Genomic DNA, 17,892 nt, shown 5'->3' with positions numbered 1-17,892 from the left:
TTTATTTTCCCTCTGCAAAGCAAAATTTCCAATGCAAGCACGCATGCACTGAGTATCCAACGCAGGAATATCTTTCCCAATCAGGTGACAAATAAATAGGAGATATTTGGAAGGGATTTACGTTCATCTCCCAGAAATAACAGACTGGAGGCGTTTTCTGGCAGATCAGTGTGAGCCAGTTCAGGCTCATTAAAATCAAGCCAGAAAGAGTGTCAGGATCAACAGAGAATCTCTGCAGGAGAAGGGCATCACTCCGTTTGTTCTCTTCCTGTGTATTTATCAAAGAAAAATAAAAAACACACCCACAAAATATAAATATCAAGCAAGAAGTTCAGTGCTTGCTAAATCCAGCAGCTGTTGATGACAAAGCTGGTGTCTGAATTAACCTGGGAATATGGAAAAGCCATGGGTGTCCATGGTGGGCATTCCAGAGAAAACTCAACACTTGCTGGACATCAGTGATAAATAACTCATTCAAATTGTGGTTTTTTAGTGTATGGGGGAGATGTGAGTGCCAGAAAGCTCCCTGAGTATCCCAAGAATATCCCTGGAAGCAGGAGGGAGGAAGGATTTCTCCAAGACAGCTGGTTGGGGTTCCCACCTGGGATCATTCCTGGATGCACAGGAGCCACGTCCTACAGGATCCACAGCACAGCCCAACACTCCCTCAGGGAAAAGGAGAATCCTGATTCTTCCCCAGAAAACACAGGAATACAAGTGAAGGGAAGGTAAAGGCTGCCAGGACTGGGACAATTTTATTAGAATTACCTGAATTATCACCTCCATCCAAATAAATCCTGATATTGGTGAATATTGAGAATATTGATAAAGCAGCACTTTTAGTAAGAATTCTTATTTTTGTGTTCTTTTTTTTAGCCCTACAGAAAGCACTTTGAAAATGCATAAGCTCCAGTGGGGAGTCAATTTAATGAGCAGATTTCATTTTGGCAAAATATTCCCTAGAACTGCTCAACATCTTGCTATTTGCATCAGCAATGGGGATTTCACACACGCACGTCACAATATTCCAACCAAGCCAGATATTCCAAACTTACAGAGTTTTCTGAACTTTATGTTTTTCTCCTGGCTCAGGGTTTATTGGTTCATTTATTTCCCCTAAGGTACTGCTTCTTATAATGTGCAGAGTAGTAATAATTTAAATATTGGTTTAAATATTTTTATTTTGTTATTGCTACTTCGAAGCAGTCAAAAGAGACATGGAGGAAAAAAACAAAAACCCAAGTCTCAAATGTCCAAAATTTGGTAAAATTCTGAAATTGCAAATATTTTATCGTGTGTCTTGCACTAAAATAGAAATGTTCCTGCATGTTCTGGTGCTAACCTACAAGAAATTCAATACAATATTCAAGTGTTTGTTTAGAAATAAGATGTTTTCCTGCCTTCATCTCTTTGATTCTTTACATAGAAGTCAGATTTGCCCTCTATTTTTAGCAGAATTATTCACTTTTACCTCAAGCTCCTCAAAAATTATTCTCTGCAAGATAAGAGCAGCTTTCTTACAAAACACCCTCCTAACAATCACATGAAAGGAGAGTTTGCAGCTATTTTCCATAATAACTGCAAATCCCACTGCTCCCCAATCCCTCAGTCTGTCACACCACACGGAACCTGACTTAAAGCTGTTTTCTAACGTGGATCATGATTTAGTTTAGGAGGGGGAGAGGATTGATTCACAGTTCCAGTGGCCACTGACAAAATATTTCTGAAAATATCTATATTTTCTGCAAAATATTTTCTGCAAAATATCCGTCTGTGTGAGCTGGAGCATTAAAGGAGCACTGCAGACAGAACTTCTAAAGGACATTTTCCAACATTTTGAAAGGCTTGCAATGTCAGCCGTGGGGACAGATGCATTAGCAGCAGGAGACCATCTGATGACAGATAAAGTGGATGCTGTTTATCTGCTCTGTGTGGAGATAAGGAGTTTATCATCCAGTTGTCACCTACACAAGATTTACTTTTTATTTTAACCTTCATATTGAGGAGAAAAAGCCAATAAAATCCATTCTGAGGCAAGGCACAGTCTTGGTGCAGTTGGTACCTGGGGTTGTGTCGTGCTAGCTCCAAAGGTACTGTCACCATTTTCAAACCCCACATTGGAATTCATAATTCTCCATTAATTATCAAGCACCAATAGAGAGATCAGAATTCTCTAACTTAACCCTTTCTGACTTTCTTTAGGAATGTAATTTACAAGTGTAGAAGCAGGGGTGTGTTTCCCATGTGCACACCTGCTAATGATTTACTCTGAAATTTTATATATATTTGTACACTCCATGTAAATGTGATATCCATGACAACTGCGCCTTTCCTTCTTCAAATACAACATCAAAAACAAGTTTTCCTGAGCAGTCACCAGGTACAATCTTAAGTAAAGTGACAACTATTACAATAAATGGCAAAAACTCCAGTTTCTCTGGAAACTGTCATTATAACCATGGCAATTTTAATCACTGCACTTGTCTTCCCCTCTTTCAGAGTTGTACATCACTGCACTGCTTAAAGGAAAATTCTTTAACATGTGGGAGCATTACAAAACCTCTGCTGATCATTTCAATCCTGCACTGCAGAAAGCCCTGTATTCCTTTATTTAAATATAGTTGAATTTTATCACCTTAATTATTTGGCTTTTTATCAAGTAAAACCCATTTCTAAAGCTGATTTTCAGCTTCTTCAAAAGAACTAATTTAAAAAAAGAGATAAAACCTGTAAGAAACCCTTCAGGTTATGTCCAGTTTTACACAAGATAAAAATTGGACATACCTCTGGCCTTACTGGGTCTTCAATGCCAACGACACAGATGCAAGTCAGGTCAGATAAGATGTCATTCTCGTTGTCCCAGTCAGGCTCAGGGCTGCTGGGGAAGTCTCTGAAGGCCACACAGATGGTTCTCAGCCCATCACAGGCCATGGGCTCAATCACCTTCTTCACCATCTCGTCCCTGTCGCGGGGCCTGAAGATGCGCGGTTCCCCAGCCGCGTTGAGGATCCTGGAACACCTGGTTTGGGCAGGGAAAAGAGAATAAAAACTGAGTGTGATGCCTTAGCATTTTAGCCTTTATATTTTTCATTTATTTGTACTCCTGCAGTTCACTCCAAACTGCACACCCAGTGTCAGCTGCAGCTTTCCCATTTTGGGCACACACAACAATTCCTCTCCAGCCCTGGCAATCAAGGACACCTCACTGCCCCAGGGCCCAGAGATGGGAACAAAAGGGACTTGGGGGGAGCAAACTTGGGCTCAATGACTTCATTACCTGCAGCTGGGATTGGCAGATGAACCCCCAATGTGCAGATGGACCAAACTTATAAAAGTATAAAAACCTGTGACCTTCATCTGCCCAAATGTACCTGCAGGCCCTTCAATAAATAGAACTGATTTTTATTCCCTTAGTTCTGTCTGGGTTCTGTTTTTAGGTAGTCCCAAAAAAGCATCAAGTGTGCATCTGCATGACTGTCAAAGTATTTCCTGTATAAGCTCATTTCAGTCAATGCTTTCCTCTTCTGATGTCGGGTTTTAAGTTTCTAATGTAAATTTCTAGAAGATTCACTGCTGAAATATCAGAGAGAATTTGAAATTTATTGCACAGACACCAAGAACCCTTCATGCATTATTTTCTCAATAATCAAAGAGCTGGCTGCTTGCAGTGAAATTGAAAAGTGCTTATTTTCCAAATGGGTTGAACATAAAGAATCTATTTACAAATTACCAAGAGCAGACCCAATTCTTTGGTAAGAAAAACAAATCAATTTCCCAGAAGCACTTAAAAATTAAAAAAACAATAATTTAGCTCATGCTGCTAAGGTGTGTCCCATTTCTGGTGCAGGCAGCAAACTCCAAACACCAGAATTCCCACATTTTAGCATCAGGATGCTTTGAATTTTGGAAAAAAACGAGGCCAGGGATGCAATGCACTCACTTCTTGAGAACAATCTCAGAGGCTCCCTTGCTGTACATGCGGAAGCTGCCGTCGGGCATTTTGATCACCGTGCTCATGGACTTCCTCACGGAGTTGAAGGTGTAAACTTTGTAGAGCTTCTCCTCGGGGATGAGGCTGCGGACGGGCTCGTAATCCTGCTTCAGATCCAGCACAAACCCCAGGAGCCCACACTCCGTCTTGTTGCCCACCTGGCGAGGCAGCCCGCCCTCTTTCTCTGGTGGCTGGAGAGAGGAGAAAAAAAAAATGGAGATTAATTTCTCTCATTTTTCTCACAGTTCTTAAGTTTAATATCTGAGCTGTGCAGCCACGAGTCTTGCAGTTTTTAAAATCAAGGTAAAAATTCCATGGAGCTCCAACAGACCTGAAGCATCTCCTCACAAGGAGAAACGTTTCTCTTGACCATATTTGCCACATTTGGTCTCTTGCATTTCTTTTTTCTTAAATTAGCCATTGGCAGCTTGTGATGGTTGGGCAATCCATTAAAAAGGAAGTAACTTTCCTTAGGCTGAAAACCAAGCAATTCTCACTTGTCATGAACAGAGGATTTCCTTTTCTCTCTTGCTTAGAATTCCATTGGTTTGCTGATTTTCACAGCTTTAAAAGTGAGTTAAAGAAAGCTCTATCTTTTTCTTTATTCCTGCCAGGCATTTTTATATAAAAATAAATCTCCATGCAACCATAACAACAAATCTCAGTGAAAAAAAATCTATGAAATAATAGTCCTGTATCTAAATGTATTCGTTTCTAGAATTACTTTAGTCTGCTGCTTCAGACAAATAAATTCTACGTATGTTAGTGAAAATGGAGTAGACTGAACACTGTGCTACTTCTACCAATTCTTAATCCTTCTGAAGGAGAGAAGGAAGGACAAGGAAGACTTTAAATTCCCTTTCAAAACAGAAATAAACACTTAATTTACAAACTTTCTTGGGAGTGTTGTACACCCCAAACAAAATATTCCTGTGCCAGGACCCTAGACTTCAAGTGGCCAATGTGTGAACTATAAGCTAATGATAACTTGCAGTTTCTTATGCTCAGTAGAATTAAAAAGTGTTCCTTAAGCCAGGGCTAAACTGCCCTTATGCGAATAAAAACAGGAAATCATCTCACAGCTTTAATTTGCACTGAAAACAGATTTTGATTTGGCTCAAGCCAAGACTCTAAGTCATCATTCTCAATGTGAGTTAAAAATTGACCTCACATTTTGCAGAATTAGGACTGCAGGACTGTATTCAGAATCCGTATTTAATTTCACTTTAAAATCCAGTTTACTTCAGCAATGGGATTCCTAATAGATAGAACTTCCTACATTGTCCATCACTGGGATGAGGGCACACAAAGGGAATGATTAAAGCTGCAAATCAGCCACCCTACTGGATTTGAATTCTTGCAACAAGTATGGCCACCAAAAGGGAAAAGGGGAACTTTGAAATGAGCATTAGGAATTAATTATCCCAGAAAACCACCAATTGCAGCTGGTTTGAAAATGAAGGTCAGCTAGATAACAGACTTCTAGAACTGAAGCAAACAAATAAACATTAATTTTTCCAAAAGAATCATCTCCCTACCAGCAGGAAGATTGATACCTGGATACCTGGTGACAGGTAGATTAATGTCTTTGTTTGTTTTTTTTTCAGAGAGAAGCAGCTACAAAGAACAACACAGAATAACCCAAAAATGTGTCTGAAAGAGATTTATCCTTCCAAAAAGGATTGTAACATCTTTCTTTTATGTGAACCATCATTTTTACTGACTAATATGGGTCACTCTGGTGTTGCTGTGACATTTTAACATCACTCCAGGGTCACTGTAAAACACTGACATTCAGCAAAAATGCCAGGGAGATAACATTAATTTTATTACCTGCTATAACAACTTGTCCTGCTGTAACCTCATTATACTGTGATGTAACTTCCCTCTGGATTCTCAAATTCATTTAAGAATCTCTAATTCAAAATGGAAGTGCTCATAGCGAGGTGTATCTGGAATTCAGTGGAGTCAAAAAAATACCTTTTAAAATCCAGTTTTGTTTACTTAAATAAGTTTTGTGTTCCTGGCATTGCAGGCACAGAGTTCCTGAAATCTGCCAGGAACTTCAGGTTTCTCAAAGCAACAGAGGAACCAACTTCAGTGCCTGGGTAGTGATGGGTGCCAGGGAAGATCCACTCCCCTGGGCATATTAAATCCAACTCCTCTCATTTTGGATCTAAATCCTCATTTATGCTTCTCTTTGCGACTGAACTCAATGAAAATTGTCACTGAATTAAATGTGAATGTGGTCAGGCCACTGGAACACTCTTGGAACCCAAAGAAAGACAAAGTTTTCCATCAAAGTCAGACAGCTCTAGACAATAATTAATTTATAGATATGATTTCATCATGCCCTGATGCCAAAGAAATCAAGAAAATAAAAACCTGCTCAATACAATTTCTCAATACAAAAAACTATCAGAGTCCTTCCAAAATCACCTTTATTTCAACAAAAAGTAGATCACACTCCCCTGTTCTTACCACAGCCTAAAAATAGATTCCTTTCAGGGAACATCTTTTGAATGCAAATACGTAAGCAAGGGGGGAAAAAAAATACCCATGAAAAGAAAAGGAACAGACACTTCAGAAGGGTTTCAAAATCTAACAAGTGGCCACCTCCCTGCAGAGCAGCTGCTGTCTCCATATTCTTTGTGCATTACATTAGGGGCAAGCATATGGTGCTGAGAGCTGGCACGGAGCACTTCCTTCCCTGCACTGTTCCAGCTCAAAATCTATATGCCAGGAGCAGCCTCCTTGCAGATTGTTCTTGACAATCCCTTGCAGAAGCTGCTGCCTCTGAAACTTCCTGCTGGGCTGCAGCTAAATTTATTTCTCGCTGAATTCTGCGGTTCATGGCACCTGGAAAACAAGGACAGCCCGATGGGGTTACTCTGGAAGGATTCACTGGGAGCAGCTTCAGTGACCCCTCAGAGCATGGAACTGATGCCTTAGCATTTTAGCTTTTATATTTTTCACATATTTGCAATCCTGTAGCTCTTTAGTGTGTCACTCCAAACTGCACACCCAGTGTCAGCTGCAGCTTCCCCATTTTGGGCACACACAACAATTCCTCTCCAGGCCTGGCAATCAAGGACACCTCACTGCCCCAGGGCCCAGAGATGGGAACAAAAGGGACTTGGGGGGAGCAAACTTGGGCTCAATGACTTCATTACCTGCAGCTGGAATTGGCAGATGAACCCCCAATGTGCAGATGGACCAAACTTACAAAAGTATAAAAACCTGTGAGCCCTGGTTCATTTTTGGGTGTAGGCCCTGGGGGATTTCATCTGCCCTAAATGTACCTGCAGGCCCTTCAATAAACAGAACTGCTTTTTATTCCCTTAATTCTATCTGGCCTCTGATTTAGATGGCTCTGACAAGGCATCACTCTAATATTCCTCAATTTAATATTGATTTTAGCAGAGTGGGAACTTTGAACAACCACTGCCATCGTTATTTACACTGCTACATTCCTGGCAGTGCTGCTCCCCCATTTATTAACAGGTGCAGCTGGTTTCACAACAAACATCTCTAAAGCCTGACAAATATTCATCATTTGAGTTTAATTAGAGACAGAGTAATGGGCTAGCTGGAAATTCAGGGATGACAAGTGCAAAACCCCAAGCAGAACCCCCAGTATGCAAATGGACCAAACTTATAAAAGTATAAAAACCTGTGAAACATTGTCCATTTGTGGGTTTAGCCCCTGGAGCATTTCATCTGCCTGAAATGTACCTGAAGGCCCTTCAAAAAATAGAACTGCTTTTTATTCCCTTAATTCTGCCTGGCCTCTGGTTTTAGGCAGCTCCAAAAAGGCACCATAACCCTTGGAAGCGGGAAGAGGGGAAGGCTTTGAGCTGAGATTTACCACAGGGAGCTCCAGCAAGGCCCTTCTGCTCCCCACAGGTCACCTGCAATCTGTTCCATCACCTGCTTGCAAGGGACTGAGCCAGGATCCTCCTCCAGTCATGACCCTTGCAAAATTTTTTCAAACATCTCTCCCAAGCCTTTGGATTATTTCCCCACAACATTTCAATTGCAAGCAGCTACTCACATGCAGAAGAACCCCCTGACAGATGTTTAAAAAGCCCTGGTTACACCCAGCACATCAAAATAGGTTTCTAGGTCAAACTACAGCTGCATTACCAAGGCTTAAAAATACCAATCCAAAGCCAGTATTGACCTGGTACTGAGTTTGGATTACAAAGGGAATCTTCAGAATTGTTGCACTAGGAAATAATTGACTAATAAAAGGTTTTAAGAAGAAAGATAACATTCTGGGCATAACTTAAAGAGGTGATCCAACTTGTAAAATTAGATTAGGAAATAATTCCCATTTTTGTCCTAACTCCATGCTAAACTTCCCTTTCTTCTCTGCAAGAAGACCCAAGAAGTCCTTCTACATTAAAATGTCAGGATTTTCTATATTATCTGAAGCCTTAATTTGTTGTATGAAATTCTCCTGTGTTCTACAGGTTGAACTACTCCTTCAGAATAACAATGACATTAAATATTCTAATTTATTAACGCTGAAAATGAGCTTTGCTGGAATACCATATCACTATTGAGTGTTCTATTTCAGCCCAGCATCTCAACAGGAAAACAGAGGAAAACAAAAACTTTTTGAAATTGAATTGCAAAAGATTTCCACTTCATACTCTAATTACTCAAACAAAAGACAAAATGGACCAGGATGCACAGGAATTTTTCTCTGTATAATTAAACATGTCATATGTAAAATTTAAAATAACCAACAAGGTTGAATGCTGTTCAAACCACGTGATATTTTTATTTTTGAATTCCTAATATTGCAAAAAGAACTACTAAAGAACTGTGGTCCTATCAGAGAGATTCCCTTGCTACATAATTTTAATCAATATTTTAATGCAAGACATCTAAAGCAAGATTAAAACATCCCAATTTATAACCAAATATTCCAGCTTTTTGCAGATATATCTTCCTTCAACTGACTTCAAGCTAAAACAACAGAGATTTTGCCTGTTTCTCTTAGAGAAAAGCTGCAAAAATGAAAGGGGTGAGTCTTTTTTAGTCAAGGATTAAGAATTGAAAACTTTGCTGGACTAAATAAATTTTCCCATTACAAATTGGGAAACAGTTCCAGAAGCTCTGTTGGTAAGAGGAAGGCAGTGAAATACCAGCCCTCAGCTGGTTGGGAATTTGTGTTTGGAGTTTCTCTGGGATTCTGGAGCCAGAGCAATGGTTTAACCCCAGCTGGAAACCACAAAAGGAGCCTCTTGCTCACTACCCCTTCCCCCTGAGATGGTGTGGGGAGGAAAATCAGAAATACATCAACCCCCGGAGTGAGATAAGAACAGATTCCCTGCAAACACCTGGCAGCAGCTGTGCACCCTTAAAATGCTGGGAATTTATTTCCACATGGGAATAAAAACAATCTTTTCTATCTGTGTAGACTGGGATCCTTGCAAGCTCGAGGGCAGACCTGGAATAACATCATTGATCCCAATTTGTTCCTGCACGGTTTGGAAGTTTCCATGCTCATGGTGAACAAGTTGCCTGTGCTTTACACAGAGCAGGATGATTTGTGGTGCCACACAGCTGCTTCCCAGCTCAGAACCAGCCCTGCAAGGTACAGGGCTGCTGAAATTCAGTTCAAATAAAGTCAAAAGTCAGCTTGAATTGGGGTCAGCAGAAGGGATTGGAGAAGAGCAGTTATGAACTTGGGGCTGGTTGTGTAACCTGCCTGGCACCAGGGGACCCAGACTGCAGGACTTCCACACCCTCCTGAGCTCCCTCACTGCATTTAGAACCCAGCACTTCAAACTTGGAAGCTTAGGTGGTTTTTTCCGGTTCTTTTGCACAGTGCTGAGTAGCTTCACGTCAGTGTTCCCATTCACTTATATTTCTATTCATTTATATTTATGTTCATTTATATTTATGTTCACTTATATCACCTGTTCACCAGAAAGTAAATTGATCTCCTTTTAACCCTCAAAAGATTAAGCATATTTTTACACTGAGCTGATACAGATCTCTCCCTTCACAATTCCCAAGAACTAGAGGTCCCCAACCCTTAAGGAGAACGAGCTTCTTAATCCCTGACTTTGACAAGTTTGCACCATTTTTGGGTCCAATGATTGCAAATCCAGAATTTCAAAGCCCTCTGGCTCATACATTTGGAAATTAGCTCGAAAACAGACAACAAAAAATGTTTGGAAAGCCTTTAGCAGATGCTTTACATGCCCTGGTACCTGAGATTGGATATATTTTCCAAATATTATTGGATTTGTTACATGTGGTACATAATGGTGTTACACAGTGCTTGCACAGAAGACAGAAAAATATGAAATGTTAGAGGAGCTGTGTTAATACAGCTCCTCTAAAATAAAATCATTATAGGCTTAACCAGGAACTTTGATTGTGAAGAGCTTCTGGCAGAGAACAGAAAAAAGACAACATTCACCTCTCACAGTGCCACGAATCTGCAGAGAAAAAGAATCAAACAGAGGGTGATGGGAGAAGCACAAGTGGTTTTTGCTAATTCCCATTGTATTGCCAGTTCTCTCCCTTTTCTCCTGATACATTTCCTGCATGATTTAAACACTTAAACATCTCTGTAGCAGACAGGAGGGCACGGAGCTGTTGTAAAATGAGAAAGTTTAAACTCAAAATTGGAGGGAGGAACAGGATCAAGAGAAAAAAATTGGGTTTTACTGATTGTATCAACGATCCAGCACATCAGCAGCATTCCCAGGCATCAAACAGGACTGAACCAAAGCAGGATGCAGAGAGGTAAATAATAAATAATCACTTAAATAAATAAATAGCTAAAATTTCCCCAGGGCTGCCTGTTATTGGTGTCCCCCCATATTTCTACTCTGAAAACAGAAAAAATGAGATTTAGAAGCTAATTCCTTCTGCTTCCCATCACCCACAAAACCCCAAGATCCACAGCAGTTCCATCTCTTGGGAAAATGGCACCAAACAAATCACCTCAAGTTCTCACTATTTCCTTTAGGCACCAAATGCTTCTCAAAACCAAGGGAATTTATTCCAAACCCTGGCTGGCAGGGAAGGAATTGCCAGCTCATCCCACATGTAGACAACCTAAAATGAAAGCACAATGAAACCCCCAGCGAGGATGCAAAATCTGAAGACTGGAATCAAAAATATAAACAAGATTATTTCATAATAACAAAGTTCTACATTCAGAGTTCGCTCTAGTGTGAGAGATTTGATTTAGTATTTTATGGTTTTTGGGTGGAATGTATTAGTAATGAATGGTTATAATTGATTTGCAGTTTAATTCCTTGTGGTAAAATAGTTAATATTATAGGTATTAATATATATATAGGTATCATTGAATAGAGGCCTAATTATATAGTTAATATTACAAATCTGTTGGATATTGGTGTAGATGTTTTTATAATTTTTTATGTGTTTTGGTTGAGTGATTGGAATTTAGTAGTACTTATGGGTGTTTTATAGGAATTGGAGGAGTTTTATTGTGTTTGTAAAGTGAATTTATGATTACTGTTATATTTGTGAAGGCAAGATAATGATTATTTGTTTTTTTTGTGGTGTAAAGACTTATAGTATGGGGGAGAGATGTATTGTTTTAGTGGGGAATAAAAATAGAAGTGAGTTTTTGATGGGAACTACAGTGGCATGCTGTGAAAGATGCATTGTAACAGGACCACATGGGGAAAATACTACAGGTGAGTGGTATTAGAAACAATAGCAGCACTGTGTGGCAAAAGCTAATAGGGAAAAACATTTATAAGGGATTGTAACTAAGAAATAGGTTGATTCTGATGGAATGGTGTTGAGTTTTACATCTCTTGTGTCTCACTCTTAATCAAGACTGATAATGGAATAAAATCTTCTAAAATGCCTCTCAGTTGCCCCATCTCTGTAAAAGCTGGGAAAACCAACACTGGTGGCTGGTGAGGTTCCTGAATTCCCTCAGGTTTAATACCCCTCATGGTTATTAAACCTATTTAAATATCAGGGCTCCCAAACTGCCTAAGAAAAGGGTAGCAGGAATTTTTGTCTCGTTCCTGTATCAGTTGAAGAGCAGGTTCATGTGTGATGGAATTATCCAGGTACAACTGATGGTACAATTCCATCACACCATGGAATTATCCAGGTACAACTGATGGTATAATTCCATCACACCATGGAATTATCCAGGTACAACTGATGGTATAATTCCATCACACCATGGAATTATCCAGGTACAACTGATGGTACAATTCCATCACACCATCAGCTCTCCCACAACAGTTGCAGGATATTCAAAGGCTTCCTGGCTCAGATTAGCTGGGATGCAGGGTAATTATTTCAATTTTGGGAGGATAATTTGAATGGTTTTCCCTATGATCTGAAATGCTTTTCCCTATTATCTGAAAACGACCTGAAAACGACGCTCAAACCAAGGGAACGTTTTGCACCACATCATTCTCCTGCTGCTGCTGCTCGAGCTGGGGACAAGTTTGGTCAGCTATAAATTGATATAAAAATGGTGCATTTCAGCATCTTGCCTGCAACTCCAGCAAGGCAGTGCTCCCCTGAGAGGGGGCCAGCTGGAATTGTGCAATGGATCAGGGTGACATTTCCCAGCAGCAAGGCTGAGGGAGCAGTGCTGATGTGGCTCAGTGAAGATGGACTCGTGCTCCTTTCAGCTCACAGAACAGGGACACAAAAGGATAGAGCCCATGAATGCCCCCACCAGTGGCTCTGGAAGAAGGGGAAATCAGGCATGAAGAACAGGCTGAGAGGCTGGTGTGACAGTCCCCACTCCCCCTCTCTTTGAATCTCACCTATTTTTACATTCACAGAGTTGGGTTTTTTTAATAAAAACCCTTCAAGTTTAATAGCAAATAATTTGTCCTTTTAATTTGAAGGACGTATCTGCCTTTGATTCACTTTAAAAAAAAAGGCAAAAAAATACTTCCACAAACATGAAAATTGATAATTCTTCTCACTGATTTAAGATGGATATGTCAGGTTTGTATGCATTTTTTTAAAAAATTAGAGAGTTGCTCGGGGCTGTGTCCAGTGAGGTTCTGAATATCTGCAGAGAAGGAAACTCCACAATTCTGTGAGCAACCTGTGCCAGTGTTTGACCACCCTCACCACTAATTCAAACAAAAATTACTATTTCTTTCAGTTTCACAGCCAGATAAATAGAGGGATAGCTCTAGCAGAAGTAGTTAGCAAAGCTAAATTTAACCACATTTATCAATGCAATTAATTTAATTTGGACCAGAGCAAGGTTTTCTGATTTCAAACTATAAATGAAACAACTGATAACTTTTAAAAATTAAGAATATCTATCCATAAGGTCCTGCACATGTAATTTAACAATACCTATTCTAAGGAACCAAACACTGACAGAGATGTTACATTTATACATCACAGTTCAGCAGTGATTCCATAACATAAAGATGTGAATTATTCCTCTCCATTTCCTAATCCTTTCTGGTTCTCTCATTTGAACTTTTTCCTTTTGTAATAAATTGTCTACATTTCAAGATAAATATAATTAAAACCGAAGGCTGGAAGTCTTTTAATTTAAAAACCAAAACTAATTATGAAAAATCTCCCCATTCCAAATGACAATAATTCATGGCTGGGTTTCACCAGGGGTACATAATGCACTACAGTGCAAAGAAGGAACTCTGCCTTGTTATGACACTACTGATCAATTCTTAGCTAGGACCAGGATCCTCCAGCCTTGCTGTTTCCAGATGAGATTCAACTGAATTTTACTGGCACAGATTTTTCTCTACATTTCCCTCAGAGGAAACTTGGGGTACTTATTTCACTGTAAGATATTCATCTGTATTTAGGGATCTTCCTATTGTTATTGATCAAACCCATTCCTACACTCCCTTAAAATGTGCCATTTCATGACAATTTAGCTCTAAATTTGGAATATTCCCTATTCCCTTTCCAGTAAAAACCTGCACTCTTGTCCTTTTGTGCAGCCCCAGGGAACTGGCAATTCTTGGATTTATCCTGGCACCATCCCAGCTTTAAGTGCAACAAGAACTGTTCACAAGTAACCTATATAATCAAAGTAATTAGACACACCAATTGTTATTAACTTACTTTAATCAAAACCTAATTTACTTTAAACATAGCCTAAGTACAGGGATTCTCTTTGAGTTTTTTGTAAAGAAAGCCTCAGCACTTCTCCTGTCACCAATATCAGCAGAACTCAGACCACAGTGACAAAGGGACAATTTCTAAACCAAACTGGTGAAAATTAGGAGCAGATGAAGAGATTTCATAAATTTCTAATGAATCCTCCAATACCTTTGGCAAACACTCCCCAAACTGTCATGAGCAACAACCAAGCTGAGCATTTTTCATTTCACAAGAGAAGTTGCACTTAATGGCAGGGCTGTAACTAATGGCACCCAAGAGCTGCTGCCTTGGGTTAGATCTGTTAAACTCAGGTTTTACAGCCTGCTGGTCCTGGGCTGGCTCTGTGAGAGCTGCAGACAGAGCAAACAGGACAGGAACTGCCTGGGGTGGAGCTCATCAGGTAGGAAAACTCCAGTTCCAAGGCAATGTACCCAGTTCAAAAAGCATATTTCCAAATTAGACCCAACACTGGGATTTACATGGGGTTGGCCAACATTAAAAGCCTTAAAGCAACTGCCTTAGGGCTGAAACCTCACCTTTTAGGTTCAAGGAAAAGCAGAGATACATTTTCTCCAGTCTAATCAGCACCTGTACATCTGGAAAATGTCCTTGGAGCCACTCTACTACACACTTAAATCATTTATCAACAGATTTTCCCCTCACATCTCAATCCTTTCTCCCACCAAGCCAATAGTAATATTCAATAATTCTGACCATGTGATCCTCAAATCTCATCACCTTTTATTAACTATTTTACTCTTGTAATCAAAATTAATCACATTTTTTAAAAACACCTCCACTGGTAACCTGAGTTGCCTCTCATGCCTGTTTTTGTCTGGCAATCCTGCATGAATTTCAACCACAAAGTGTGAAACCCATGACCCATTCCATGGCATCTACATATACCCACTCTCATTGCTATTTGTATTGCCTCCTCCATGCTTCTTTTAGCTAATTAGGAGTGGAAAAACCAATCAACCAAACATCCCCTTGCACAAAAATCCACCAAAACCCAGTCCCACCATCTGAAAAATATGAACTGTGATAATAAGAATGATAATTTACAAGAATTTAATCAAAAATCCACCAAAACCCAGTCCCACCATCTGAAAAATATGAACTGTGATAATAATCATAACATACAAGAATTCAATCATGCATTAAATAACAGAAAATGCCTGACCTTTACAGATGTGCATCAAAAACCTGAATTTCCATAAAAGAAAGAGAATTTACAGGAATCAAAACCCTGAATTTCCATAAAAGAAAGAGAATTGACAGGTGGCTGATCTGTCCATCCAGTTTTCACATGCAGAAAACTTATCAATACTCTGGGGATTGTCTGTTCTTCTATTAAATAGAACCAGATGGGGAAATAAATTTCTAGAAAGACCAAACCAAGGCAAAGATTAATCTTAATACTTGCTGCCTTTCTGGTGGCACCTCAGCTACAAACCATTTGTACAGTGGAAGGAGCTAAATTTAGTGAGTGCAAAGCAAATCTAGCCACATGGAAAAGGAAGTTTTCTCACTTGATTGAAGCTCCTGATTATAGCCCATCGTAATTACAGATCTCTGTTAATAGTACTCATTTCCAGAGTAAGGAGAAGGCTCCTTCAAGCACCCATCTCCAAAGGAGTCTAAAACCACCAAGAGCAGAAATTTTCAGTGCTGATACAAAATGTGCTCCTCTTTAGCAGCACGTATCTGCTGCAACTATTTTTAAATTGGTTTGGGTCTGTTCCATTTGGGCTTTGGGAGGCAAATGGATGAGCTCGAGTGGATATAATCTGTCAGAGCCATGCTTAGCTAATATATTTCCTCAGAGGAATTTTATTTTTTTTGCATGATTGGTGGGATAATGTTTGGGATGCATTGTAAATTCAGTGCTCTGGCCAGGCCCTCTCCTTGTCAGGACACCAGGAATGATGCCTTGGCTGGGCAGAGCAGCAGACGGAGGCTGCAGCCAATTTGTGCCTGATTATTCATTCAGGAGGAAACGGGACAGCAGTGATGGAGAGCTGGAACATCCTGTCCTTCTTCAGAGAAAAAATTCTCCCAGAAAAATCTCATTTCTCACCTCTTCCAAATGCACAGCCCCTATCACAGCAGCACTGAGCACTGCCAGCCTTTGGAGTGAGGGGAAATGCAGGGGGATGGAATAAATGGAAAAGACAGAAAAATAAAAGTGGCATTAAAAAAAAATAAAATCTGCAGTGGAGCTGTTTAACATGTTCAAGGCTTTCCTTGGTGCTATGGCCAATGAGCCACATCTTCTGCCCAACTCTCATCCAGAATTGCCCAAGGATAAAGTGTCCCAATGTCCCCACAAGGACTCACCAGGAGCCAGGCACACTCTACTGCTCTGTTTGCACCTGCACAGGTAAGGCAGGCTCACAGATTTATTCCATTTACCCCATTCCATTTCCTCCATTTCTTCCATTTCTTCCATTTATTCCACTTACCCCATTCCATTTCTTCAATTTATTAAGTCAGGTTCCCAGATTTATTCAATTTATCCCGTTCCATTTATTTAAGGCAGGCTCACAGTGTTTATTCCATTTATCCTAATTTTTTACAATTTCTAGAAGCTTCTTTTCCATGCAAGGTGCCTGCACAGCAGCTCTGCCATTTGTTTCAGTGATGCTAAGGGACTAGATGACTTTGACTAAGTTAAAATAATCCTTATAAAATTTGAAAACTTCCTGTTTCCTCTGCAAGGCTCCAGCTGGGAAAAGGATTTTGTGGGACACGTGTCCTGCCTGCTCAGTCCCATGGCCCTGGGAATCTGGATCCATCACAGCCTTTGGGAAGCCAGAGCTCCTCATGGATCCCTGGGAACAATCCTCCAGGTTTCCATCCATCCTAGAACTTTTGCTGTCCTAGAAGCAGAAATGCCCAGGATTTCTGGACACGTTCCCACACTCACAAATAACCCAGACATAAAACTGGTTGTATCCCAAAGGAGGCAAGAGCTTCACACACAAGAAGAGAAAACTGCAAGCTTGACAGAAAAATGGGCTCTACCTGCAGGAGAAAGCAGGAACTGGAAATTGAAGCACTGATTTTACTTAGCATACATTTAATACCAATTTTCTAAGTCATCTGTGACTCAAAAAGAATATTTTTGTTTACATTAAAAGCGAATGAATAGATCTTGTGAAGTGCAAGGTCAGTCACAAAGAACAGCAATGAAAGTCAATTTAAAGTCTTGTTCAAGTCTGCAAATCACTCCTGCATTTATTGCCCTGAAATCAACAGATCTCCTGTCAGACTTTATTCCTGATCCATTGTACTTTAGATCTTGTGCCATTTGCAGTTTTTGGTGATTGTTGACTGGTTTTTTCCCCCCCAGAGGAATAAACCACATTGGAGCTCTGAGAGTAAAGAAAAACCTCCTAAAACTGCATTGTATATCAACTATATGTTTACACAATATAAATGTGAAAGGAAATTAATTTCCTATTTCATTACGAGGTGATTCACCCACCACATTGATTTCCAATTAGCCTCTTTGTGTAGCTCATAAAAGCACCACCATTTTCCGTGAAATTGGTATTAAATCATCACATTGGAAGGTGATGATCTCCCTGTTCCTATGACTGAGAGCACAAAGAAAACTCACATTAAACCAAAATGTGCCTGAAGTAATTGGTTTACACCAACTCGTGTGAAAACAAAAGCTCCCAGCAGGGAAACGTGCTCCCTGAGAATATTCCCTGAAAAGTGCCGCCACCACAGCCCCACCAGCACATCCATCAGCTCCA

General features: G+C 40.0%; 1 protein-coding gene across 12 annotated transcripts in view; it reads right to left on the bottom strand.

The window, feature by feature from the left end:
* The window catches only part of ATP2B2 (ATPase plasma membrane Ca2+ transporting 2), a 301,755-nt gene that overhangs the window by 46,257 nt on the left and 237,606 nt on the right, over positions 1–17,892 (bottom strand). For all 12 annotated transcript variants that reach the window (XM_066558014.1, XM_066558016.1, XM_066558015.1 and 9 more), the window contains 2 exons: positions 3,941–4,182; positions 2,785–3,019 (listed from right to left, as the gene is read on the bottom strand). In XM_066558014.1, coding sequence (XP_066414111.1) covers positions 2,785–3,019; positions 3,941–4,182 — 477 coding nt within the window. The remainder of the gene's footprint in view (positions 1–2,784; positions 3,020–3,940; positions 4,183–17,892) is intronic.

The sequence above is a fragment of the Molothrus aeneus genome, chromosome 12 (assembly GCF_037042795.1).
Source record: "Molothrus aeneus isolate 106 chromosome 12, BPBGC_Maene_1.0, whole genome shotgun sequence".
Classification (NCBI taxonomy): Eukaryota; Metazoa; Chordata; class Aves; order Passeriformes; family Icteridae; genus Molothrus; species Molothrus aeneus.
This window is presented reverse-complemented; position numbering and strand designations above follow the sequence as displayed.